The sequence below is a fragment of the Macrobrachium nipponense genome, chromosome 5 (assembly GCF_015104395.2).
Source record: "Macrobrachium nipponense isolate FS-2020 chromosome 5, ASM1510439v2, whole genome shotgun sequence".
Lineage (NCBI taxonomy): Eukaryota > Metazoa > Arthropoda > Malacostraca > Decapoda > Palaemonidae > Macrobrachium > Macrobrachium nipponense.
In genome coordinates, this window is record NC_061107.1 from 122,009,585 (window position 1) to 122,022,490 (window position 12,906).

Sequence of the window (12,906 nt, forward strand, 5' to 3'; positions counted from 1 at the left end):
TACATAGCATCACGTTTTATATACTTCGTGATCAGTTATTCATATATATATATATATATATATATATATATATATATATATATATTTATATATATATATATATACATATGTGTGTGTGTGTCACACACAAAAACTACCTTATTTGATAACCGATCTATCTGAATTCTCTCTCAGTTTATTTTTGCATGTAACAAAAAAAAAAAGTTTAGTATTTATTGAAAGAATAATATATGTTATATATATATATATATATATATATATATATATATACATATATATATGTCTTTATATAGTATATTTATATAGTATATATTATATATTTTGTTTACATATGTTATATATATATATATTAGTATATATATATTACATATGGCATATATATACATATATATACATTTTTAATGTTATGTGTAATATATATACATATATATATATAGATATTATCTATATCTATTATATGTAGATATATCTATCTATATATATGTATAATATATATATAACATATATATATATATATATATATATATATATATATATATATATATACATAATTCCTTCAATAAATACTAAACATTTTTTCTATGCATACAAAAATAAACAGAGAGAGAATTCAGATAGATCAGTTATCAAATAGGGTAGTTTTACCTTATTATATTATTATTATTATTATTATTATTATTATTATTATTATTGTTATTATTATTATTATTATTATTATTATCAGAAGTCTCAGACGAAACGTCGCTGCCCCACAAAAGGAATAGAAAGGAATATAATTTAATTTCAGCTGCAATAAACTCTACGGGATAAACCCAGAATATTTGACTACCACCACTGGGATTTTTTAATATTAAAATTCAATCGACTTTCACTATTACCTAACTGAGACATGTCAACTTTCGGTGCGTTTCTCACCAGTTTAAGTAACAATGAGAAAACAATAATTAGAAAAACAGAGAAGAATCTTTATGAAATTAACGCAGCTGAGGTAGCAATTACTTTTAATGAAAAATTATTATTATTATTATTCTCTGTTCTTATTATCTCTTTTCATCAGCATGTAGCTGTATATCAAGTTTCCTTAAGATATATAATAAAAAGAATTAAGAAGATTCTTTATAAATTAAATGCTGCTAAAACAGCTATAATATTCCATGCTACTGCTCTCAGTGTTGTTATTATTATTATTATTATTATTATTATTATTATTATTATTATTATTATTATTATTATTATATTATTATTATTATTATTATTATTATTTATTATTATTACTAAAAATCAAAATCATAGTAGCACGAGTCTTCTCAAATGGAGAAACAAATCCACAGTTATGTAATGTACATTTACATAAACCGTGGATTTTGTTTCTCCAATACTATTATTATTATATTATTATTATTATTATTTATATTATTATTAGTATTATTATTATTCAAATAGCATGTAATTCCAGTGGAATCCTAGTGGATATAAAATGTTTATTTTGAACAATAACCGACATTCAAAGTGATTCTTATCAAACTTCATGAATTTTGAAGAGTATGTGAACTTAACGACTTTGTAAATAAACTTCCATAAGAACAGATTCGCATTTTGTCATATTCACAATGTCTGGTGAACATGTGGAAGATCGTGTACAGTTTCAAAGGTTTCAATCGGAAAACTGTTTTCCTCACATTATTATCAAGAGAAGAATTTCGATATTAGTATTCCGCATTCGAATTTAGTTCCTATTTTTATTCATCAAAAGGTTCAAAGAAATCAAATGCAAATCTTCCCTCTCGGATGTCTGTCATGAATGGAATCGAGCGCAGGTGCTAGCTGTGAGGAGGCCATGCCAGAGTGCACCCTGGCCAAGCCTACGAACACCAATAAAAGGCGAGAAAAGTTGGAGTCGTCACACAGAGCTCAGCCGACCGTCGTAGTGTGCATTTACCTCAGTGTTTTGGCCTGACCTGATCATGAAGATAACGTTAGTTCTCTTCGGCTTCTTCTTTGCCTCAGTGCAATGCAACGTCACTAAACCCGAGGTAATATCGTGACTAGCTTTATCAGACTGAATTGAAGTTATGTCAGCTATCAAGTCCTAATGTTTGGGTTTGAGGTCTTAACATAACATTGTTTTATTGTAAAGTGTTTCATGAATCGAAATCATTCCCCATTTCCAGGACAGGGTCTCTTCTTTGTCAATTTTAGGCGAGGCTGTTGTCAATTAAGATAGGTGTCATTCCACACAGCACCAATGCGAGCAACTAGCTCCGTAAATCATTGTTGTGAACCAGGAGAGTAATATTGAAGGAAAATTCATCGTTAACTCGATTTTTGTCATTGACGGCAAAAGGTGCTTCCACTTAATGTCCGATCTGCGCAGAAACTCTTATATTTACACGAATAACTTGTAATGATGAATTTGAGGTTAAAGCGGGTAATTTTCTTGGCACTCTTTAGAATTCGAAATAGTATGTAGTATAACCTCCGTCTGGGTCCAGTTTAATGCTTTTATAGATGAATCTGCAGGATCACCCCTTCCACAGTCCCTACAGTAAGCTCCCCTACGATAAGCAAATTCGAAGTCCAAATTTGTGGACTTACGAAATGAGGCCGTTTCCAGCGAGACTTCGAGAGCAGTCTTATTTTTCGGCTTCATAGTATCCTAGTGAATAAAATTCTAATGTTGAAGCATTCAAGAAGCATTTGCACGAAAGCGTAAGTTTAACAAACACAGAATTCGACGTATGCATACCAAGTTGTAAACATATGCGACAATTATCATTTACAAATTTTATTTACAAAGTCGTCAAGTTAACATAGTTAACATACCTGCTCTTCTAAATTCATGAAGTTTACTAGGAATCCCTGTAAAAGTCTTTATCATTCAAATTCAACCTTATACTATATCCACGAGAGTTCCTATGGAATTACTGCTTTTGTCATATATGATCATTACACTGCCTTAAGTTCGCATTCCATTGTTCTTCAGGCCCAGCTCAGTTTCTTCTTCTATCGAATAGTTTGTCCGCCCAATTATTTTATCAGACTGAATTGAAGTTATTTCAGCTATCAAGTCCTAATGTTTGGGTTTGAGGTCTTAACATAACATTGTTTTATTGTAAAGTGTTTCATGAATCGAAATCATTCCCCCTTTCCAGGACAGGGTCTCTTCTTTGTCAATTTTAGGCGAGGGTTTTTCATTGCCTGAGGATAAAATCAGCCATTTATCCTGTTTTTTTAGTTAACTTTCCTCTTTTTTCATGAAGTGTGCAGGACAGGCTGATAAAATAGCTAAATTTGATTGGTGGATTATCGGCGAAGTGCCTCATCTTTAGCTTATCTTTTCTTGCTAAGCATTTTATGATTCCTAATTCCATCCTGACTGTCCTCCTCAGTTGTTCCTGCAAACCTGGCGGATTTCTTTTTGCCTGACGAGATATGCCGGCCCAACCTAGTCGACCAGTCACTTCTGGTGTTATTTGATAGTATATGATCTAGTTTATTTATAATCTTAAGAGAATTTTTCGTAAATAATGTAAATTCCTTTGTTGTTGATGGTAGTCTTGGTTGTTACTGTTGTTATGAGTCTATGTATCTGTGTTGCTACTGATATAATGTTATCAATTTAGTTCTTTCGGGGGGAGGCATTGATCTAAACCCACCCTGGCCCGTTACTCAATACAGTAAGAAAAATTTCAAAGAACTTTACTCAAATATTTGGAGTTAGGTCGCATTTTCTTGGTTTTCAGAGCTGTGCCTAAAACTATGATTTGATGTTGCTATACACACACACACACACACACACACACATATATATATATATATATATATATATATAATATGATATCTATCTATATATATATATAATAGATATATATATAATAGATATATATATATATTATATCTATATCTATATATATATAATATATATATATATATATATATATATATATATATATCTATATATATATATATATATATATCTATATATATATCTATATATATATATATATATATATATAGATATATTTATAGATATATATATATATATATATATATATATATATATAGATATATATATATATATATATATATATATATATATATATATATATATATATATCAATAATATCTATATATATATTATAGATATATATATATATATATCTATATAGATATATATATATATATATGATATGTCTATATAGATATATATATATATATATATATATATCTATATATATATATATATATATATATCTGATATATATAGTATGATAGATAGATGATATATATATATAAATATATATAGATATATATATACATATATATATATATAATATATATATATAATCTATATATATATATATATAGATATATATATATATATATATAGATTATATATATATATATATATATATATAGTATATATATATATATATCTTATAGTATAAATTCTATATATATATATATATATATCTATATATAGAGATAATATCTATAATATATATATATATATATATATCTATCTATTTTATAGATATATATATATATATATATATATATAATAGATATATATATATATCTATATATATATATATATATATATATATCTATATATATAAGATATATGATATATATATATATATATATATATATATATATATCTATATATATTTATATAGATATATATATATATAGTATATATATATATCTATATATATATATATATAGATATATATATATATATATATATATATATATATATATATATATAATCTATATATATATATAATATATATATATATATATATATATCGAAGTAATAAAAGTCCACACTTATGTAAATGTGTATTAAAAATACATAAAAGACTGGAGCTTTCGTCTACTTGATCAGTAGACCTCATCAGCCGTACTGATTTTTCCTTTTCAAAAAATATACAAAACAGTTACGAAGGTCTCCAAGGGAGATAATAACCAAAATAAACTATCCCAATCATGTTATTCCCTCGTTCAAATATCTGGCCAAAAGACGAGCCGATCGTCGTGGTTGAACTACCTCCTCTGTGTATTCGGTTGTTCCCTCGTTCAAAACATCTGCATCGGCACCTGCAATGATGGTTCTTCCTTCCAATGCCTGGGCAGGAAAAGAGAGACAAATTGGGCAGTAGGAGTAGTGCAAACAACGTCTTTACTAATATTTACAGTTTTAAGAACCAAATGATTTAAAAATGTATCCTCTTGGGTAAATGATTTGTTAAAATCAAACACGTTTAAAATATTAATAAGAGCCCCTTCAACTACTCTGCGTCTACTTACGTTATTATCTTTGTAAATTACTCTCGCTCCTCCCAGTCAATTACATGCCCTAACTCTAACGTGTGTCTGGCAACTGAACTATATTTCGATCCCATCCTACATGATCGCTTATGCTCCTCTTATCTTATACCTAATCCCCTGCCTGATTCCCCATAATAACACTTATTGCAATTTTTACACGGTACCACGTAAACCCCAACGTCATCTTTCCTTTCTTTTTCATGATTCCTAATCAACTTTGATTTTAACGAGGTATTATACCTAAAAGCTAAATCCAGAACGTCCAGAAATATAGTTCAGTTGCCAGACACACGTTAGAGTTAGGGCATGTAATTGACTGGGAGGAGCGAGAGTAATTTACAAAGATAATAACGTAAGTAGACGCAGAGTAGTTGAAGGGGCTCTTATTAATATTTTAAACGTGTTTGATTTTAACAAATCATTTACCCAAGAGGATACATTTTTAAATCATTTGGTTCTTAAAACTGTAAATATTAGTAAAGACGTTGTTTGCACTACTCCTACTGCCCAGGTTGTCTCTCTTTCTCCTGCCCAGGCATTGGAAGGAAGAACCCCCATTGCAGGTGCAGATGCAGAAGTTTTGGACGAAGGAACAGCCGAATACACAGAGGAGGTAGTTCAACCACGACGATCGGCTCGTCTTTTGGCCAGATATTTGAACGAGGGAATAACATGATTGGGATAGTTTATTTTGGTTATTATCTCCCTTGGAGATAATAACCTTCGTAACTGTTTTGTATATTTTTTGAAAAGGAAAAATCAGTACGGCTGATGAGGTCTACTGATCAAGTAGACGAAAGCTCCCGTCTTTTATGTATTTTTATACACATTTTACATAAGTGTGGACTTTTATTACTTCAAGATATTCCAGTCACGTTATGGTAATTTTTTGACCATATATATTATATTTTATTTATATATTATATTATAATTAATTATATATTATTATATATTATTATCTTTTATTATTAATGTGTTATTATTATATATAATATATATATATATGTATATATATATATATATATATTTATATTATATATATATATATATATATATATATATATATATATATATATATATATATATATATAGATTCTTTATTTGTCATTGTAACATTCCACATGCACAAGGTATGGCTGTATTCGCTAAGTCCGGACGACGATTTATCGTCAGAAAAATTTGGAGAGTAGTTAGTTCTTTGTTTTAAAATTTTCAGTAGTGTCTACAATGTTTATGTATTTGCTGTTTACTGCAATCCAAATATCGATGATTCTATATAAGATTCTTTCTTGGAAAGGATTAGTATGGCTCAGTCAGAGGATTCTAAAGCTTCATTCAAAGCACAGCGAATGGTTAAATTCAAATTCCACAGATTAACATTGCTGGTCTGCTCATGAGTTCTATGTATGCTCCAATTTTGTTCAGCTATTTGAGTAACCCACGCATATTTCTGGTAATAGCCTAGACCTCAAACTCACAGATGCTCCAGCTATTGTGAAGTCCAAGATCTGTGAATGAATATATAGGCACTTCAGATCATTGCTCCACTGAGATGGAAATATCTGCCAATCAGTATATTACTAATGCTACCATTGGAAAAACGGTTTGGCTGAAATCTAGAGCCAATTGCGATCACATTATTGAGGATTGTCAGACAGTTAATATTTCAGATGCTATATTAAATCCTGGTCCCGACAGGTTAAATGAAATGCTGATGGCTATTTTAATTCATAACGTATGTCCCTTCAGAGGTCATCAAATTCTGGACAAATGGCCAGCCATGGTTTAATGATACATGCAAACGAGCCTCCCACGACAAAATAGACCAAATCTAACCGTAGAGATGAAACGTTCAAATGAAAATTACTCCATTATTGTTGAGTCTCGCCGTGCTGCGAATAGAACTTAACATACAGCCGAGAGAAATGACAACAATTCCTTGAAGAGGAAACTTGAAGGAATGACTCAGCCTCATCTGTGGTGGACCAAATTGGCATCATCTATCTATCTATGGGCTAGGCTCGTCTTCCACTCCACCACTACTGATAGAGGATAGTAGATTGGTTCTGTCTCTAGGGAAAAGGCTAAACTGCTTCATCGAGCTTTTGAAAATAGGTGATCTTCCTGGACCTCTTCTTACAAAATTTGCATTTTGACAAATGTGCAGACTACAGTAAATGCAGGCCAGTTTATGTTCTACCTGTGCTCTCCAGAGTTACTTGAAAACTTATCTTTAAGACACTTTATAAGTATATATGGAATCTAAAGGATTGTTAGCTGTTAGACGATATATATATATAGGAAGCGCTTAGATAGCTGCGATGCTCCTTCACACTTGGCATACCATTTGCAAGCGACCTTGCCTTGATAAGGGTTTTGAGTGCAGAATAATTTAGTGATCTAAGACCTATTGTGTCTGGAGTTCCACAGGGTAGTGTTTTTGGTACACTTATTTTGAGTGTATACTAGTGATGTGGTTGCTGACCTGGAAAACAAGATTTTTTAGTATGCTGATGATGCAACACTTGTGAGTGTAGTAAAGTCGCCAATTATGAGAAATGAAGCTGCCCTTTGTCTCGGTTGTGACATGGAGCAGATTAGTGTGAATAATGCAGCTGGTTGAGTGTGAGGCTTAACTCCAGTAAAACGAAAACGCTATTAAAAAGTAGATCTCGTACAGCAGATTTACCACCCCATCCTCTGCTTCAGGTGGATGGAACTTTGCTGAATGACTTTGAAGCTTTAACCATTCCAGGTTGTAACCTTTGACTCCTGTCTTCTAACTTTTGAGAAACATCTAACGAACGTTTCAGTGAATGCCGCACGAAAGTTCGGTATTGTTCGTAAGGCCTCATATACTATTGACAACGGTCATCAAATCAGTGTAGCCTGTTTTAGGTCATTTGTACCTCCTTTGCTGGAACACTGTTCTCTGGTGTGGATATCTGCTTCCGCCAGAGATTGATCTCTTTTAGGTAGAGTGGTTCGTGGTGGCAGGTTTCTGTCTCTGATAGCAGTAGTAGTTATGACTTTGACAATCAGCGGATGGTCTTTTGTTTGTCACTCTTTCATGAGGCGTTTCGACAGAGGTTTTCTTTCACATTCTCAGTTGATCCTTGATCCCCTTCATCTGCCAAGAGAGAGCAGCAACCAGGTTCGCTGAACAGCAGAAGCACCAATATGCAGCAAATATGCCTTGCTGTTGAACGACTCAGTTCCAGGGGTCTTTTATTCCTTACACCATTGGACTATGGAACTCTCTCCCTAAGGATGGCGTGCAATTGAACCTGAGGAGTTCAAGCGAAGGCTCGGTACATTAATACCGTAATGTAATCAAAATTATACTTGAATAGTTTGCTTAAATTTTATGTTTTTTATCAATTTGTTAAGTTATCTGTTTTTCTAATAACTGATCTCCTCTTTGTGCATTTCCCATCACTTGCTGACAGTTCTTTCGAATGAACGCCACATAATTCTTTGGAAGCTTGAATTTCAAGTCAATGGCCCCTCTGGGCTGGTTCCATATGAATAGGGTTTAACCTTTGAATAATAATAATAATAATAATAATAATAATAATAATAATAATAATAATAATAATAATAATAATAATAATAATAATAATAATAATAATAATTAAAAAATCCTCATAGTAGCACGAGTCTTCAAATGGAGAAGCAAATCCACAGTTATGTAAATGTACATCTATTTAAATTTAAAAACTTCAAGGATAGCTTTCGGGAATCTGTTCGGTTCTCCTTATCAAGATTGATAAGGGAAACCGAACAGATTCCCGAAAGCTATCCTTAAAGTTTTTAAATTTAAATAGATGTACATTTACATAACTCTGGATTTGCTTCTCCAATAATAATAATAATAATAATAATAATAATAATAATAATAATAATAATAATAATAATAATAATAATAAGAAGAAGAAGAAGAAGAAGAAGAAGAAGAAGAAGAAGCCAACGATTGGTCATAAACAAATTCGTAAGTGCTGCTGCAATCTATTTCTAGTTGTACAATTACTAAAGTTTCATTATCACCACCTCCTTTTCTCTATCGATTTTCCTTCTGTCTTACAGAAAGCCGGAGGCGGAAATTCTGAGGCTCCACCTACACCTAAACCTGAGCCGACACCTGGTAAAATACAAGGTAAGCGACTCTCATTTTTGTTGACAATTTTGTAAGGTGTCACTCCTCTTATTCTCTCGAGGGCCAGGAAGCCTCCAATAACGCCAATCTTTGTTTGTCCCGAGCTCTCCCGAGGGAACGTCAGCAGAACTGAACAATGCGCAGTGAAAAATTGGAAATAACATGAAGTCATGGATATCATCCTCACATAATAATATGACTGGTGCTTGTTTTACGAGAAATATATCTTTACTAATTTCCTTGGTGCTTTATTCGATGATTCTTTTGTCCTGTGTATTCACTCTCATGTGTTGGCACAAACGAGGTTACACTGCACTTACCGTAGTCAAAATAGAACACCAGGATCGTGAAGGTAATAACCGCTCATTACTGACCTCAATAGAGAAATATCATCATCATCATCACGAAAACTGCAAAATGTCTGTTATTTTACAAGGAGAGAAAGTTCCCTTGTGTCTCTGTTCCTTATGCCATCATTTCATTATTTCAACACAGACTGGAGAGAGATAATATTCAGACATGACTCTTCTCACTTTGCAGATTGTAAACCAACCGACGCATGCAGTGGTAACGGTGGCTATTGCATCGCAAACACCAATAAAAATGACTGCGACGGCCTCCTCTTTCCAAATGAGTGCAGATCTGCCCAGTGCTCCTGCTGTGTACAAGGTAAGTAAAAGAAGAAGGAAGAAGAAGAAGAGCTCCAAAAAAATATAGACTTCAAAATGTTTTAAGAGTCCTAAATTTTGATGTCAAATTTTACTTCGCATTCTTGCAAATGTTCTAATAAACATTGCTTAGCAAAATTTTCCAGAATTCTTCTCTTCTTCTTCGTCTTCTTCTTCTTCTTCTCCTTCTTCTTCATAGTGTCAAATCTGTTTTAAATTTTCTCATGGCGCTCACGTACTTTAATAGTTTATAAGATCCAAGATTAGTCTTAGTTATATAGCCAAGGAATTCAATGTTAGATACCTTTCTCCATGGTATATTTTATAGTCACATTCCCTTCTTTTGGTTGAAATAAACAGAATCTGAAGACAATTGGTTTCACATTTTCTGAAAGTATCTGGGCTCACTGCTGTCTCCTCAGTAAGTTAGGAAATCGTACAGCAGCAGCAGCAGCAGCAGCAACTTACCTAGAGAGGTGCGACATCTCTTAGTCGCTCAGTTCTCGATTACTGGTAGATGGACAACTAATTGCATTTTCTTGCTTTTCTTCTTCCGCATCGACCGACTACAGTGAAAGTGAACGAATGCGCAGCAGGGACAGACACCTGCCCCGCCAACTCAGAATGTCATGATAAAGAAGCAGGATATGAATGTGCTTGCAACGTAGGCTTTGAGCAATGTGGAGGTGAGAGTTACTTGGCATTTCATACATTCTCACCTTTATGGTATACTATTGTATGCGATTGGTGCTCAAGTTATCAAGATTGGTTTGTATTTCATTCCTCGCGGATTTTCTAAAGCCTCATATCAAAATGATATTGTGAAGTCTTCATTGTTAAGTCATCACATTTATTCCACTCTTATGTCATAAGTTTCTTTTGCACAAGTTCTTTCTGTTTCATTGTGATTTTATGAGAAACCTAGAACACAAAAGCGAGCTCAGCAAAACTGTATTTGCATCTCAAATTGTTGAGAAATGTGGAAAATAACTTTATTTCTCTTCCAAGTTTGATGAGAGCACTACTAGTATTACATACGAACACCTCTAACGTCATCACAGTCATAGTGATAATTTAATATGGAGACAATCTCTCTCTTTCTCTCTCTTTGGTCATGAATGATTTTCTTCATTTTACCAGATATAAATGAATGTGACAGCAATCCATGTGGTCCAAACATGCGGTGCCAAAATACATATGGAAGCTATGAATGTATCTGCAACTCTGGATTCGAGAAAGTCAACGGTGCTTGTGTTGGTGAGTTTTGCTTTCATGTTAACTTCTTCCTAAACACTTTTTCATAGTCCGCCTTGAAATATCACAAGTGCTTCCACTAGGCTGGTCCCAGATATTCTAGCATAACTTTTAGTCCGGCAGTTGGATGTCAAAGTGGATTAGGATAAGGACTACATATTTTGTACTTTATTCAGTTGATTGTTGAGGTTCTTTGCTCATGTTATATTAAACTGAAGATGGCCCTATTGCTATGGTAATGGCTCGATCTATGAATCTGTTACTTTATTTCTTTTCTAATAAGTAAGTGGTCGTCTCTTTTCCTACTACTCTCTTCTATCATTTCTTTCAAACGAACTTACTAGTACTCTTTGGAAGCTTGATGTTTAAGTCAATGGCCACTGTAGCTCTGTTCCGTCCATGTGAGATTCCCCTTCAAGGGAGGGAGACCTCTCAATATAAGCAAGAGAAAATAAGAAAATCTGTCCACCCATTATAAAGAACGCATCAGGTTTTCCCGTGAATTTGTCGCAAAACCTTATCAGAGATCATATTTAGGCGGGTTTGTGGGGCACGCCATCATCTGCAGCAGCAGTTGATCATGTTTACCCCTCTACAGACCTTATCCTTAGCGTTCTAGTTTACTTTCCATTAAGAATTCAGACATATTCAGTGACGATTAAAAGTGTTTATTCTTTTACTAAATTCTTCATTTATTCCCCTTATAAATGGCCTCTGGTTTTCTATATAACAAATGTCACACACGTTATGCAGGATCCAAGCAAGAGCTATCTCGAAAAAGCATTTAATGAACCAGTTTTCTTCTTGCAATTCGCTGACAACTCTCACCTTACTTTCTCTTTTCACCAGACATCAACGAATGTACTAATACTACGAATCCCTGTGGACCCAACAGTGTCTGCTCCAATAGTCCCCCCGGAAGTTTCAGCTGCAGCTGCAATGCGGGATTCGTTCTCTGTGATGGCACTTGTGTGGGTGAGTCTGGAATCTTATCAAGTCTCTGCTTATTCTGCCACCTGTGGCAAGAAAGGAGAAGTTTTTAGAAATCAAACCTGCACACATGGTACGACATGGCTGCTGTGTTTTCTCAACCATCACCAGATCTAGGTTAACTTTTATAATCCATTTTAGATCGCCTTGACTCAGTTACACTTGAAAACAATAAAAAAGCATTCAAGTTATTGAGTTACGATGCCTGTTAAAATGTTGATAAGATCACGATGAAATTGAGATGCAGCTGGCTTTGGACAAGTCCTTCATTCCTTCTCACAATAAAGTGGGTGACGACAGAAGTTTGATAACTAACATGACACAGAATCAAGGTCACACGAGGCTTGACATGTCCCTACCATGATATGACTTCAGTCCTCCAAGAATCTCAATGTTCCTTCAGTGCTCGTAAGGAACAGAATGACAGTATCTGGAATCATTTTTCATGAGCAACTTTTCATGAGCTCATCTTAATTAACCTCCTCTTCTTCATTCACCCCCCAG

General features: G+C 33.0%; 1 protein-coding gene across 3 annotated transcripts in view; it reads left to right on the forward strand.

The window, feature by feature from the left end:
- The first annotated feature begins 1,883 nt into the window (after window positions 1-1,883).
- The window catches only part of LOC135215190 (adhesion G protein-coupled receptor E2-like), a 22,662-nt gene continuing 11,639 nt past the window's right edge, over window positions 1,884-12,906 (forward strand). Inside the window, exons 1-7 of one of the 3 annotated variants that reach the window (XM_064249668.1) lie at window positions 1,890-2,033; window positions 5,870-5,947; window positions 9,421-9,490; window positions 10,031-10,159; window positions 10,731-10,844; window positions 11,299-11,415; window positions 12,262-12,387. In XM_064249668.1, coding sequence (XP_064105738.1) covers window positions 1,965-2,033; window positions 5,870-5,947; window positions 9,421-9,490; window positions 10,031-10,159; window positions 10,731-10,844; window positions 11,299-11,415; window positions 12,262-12,387 — 703 coding nt within the window. In that variant the 5' untranslated portion in view covers window positions 1,890-1,964. Of the gene's footprint in view, window positions 2,034-5,845; window positions 5,948-9,420; window positions 9,491-10,030; window positions 10,160-10,730; window positions 10,845-11,298; window positions 11,416-12,261; window positions 12,388-12,906 lie in introns of all 3 variants that reach the window. The other 2 variants (XM_064249667.1, XM_064249669.1) reach the window with 2 other exon arrangements.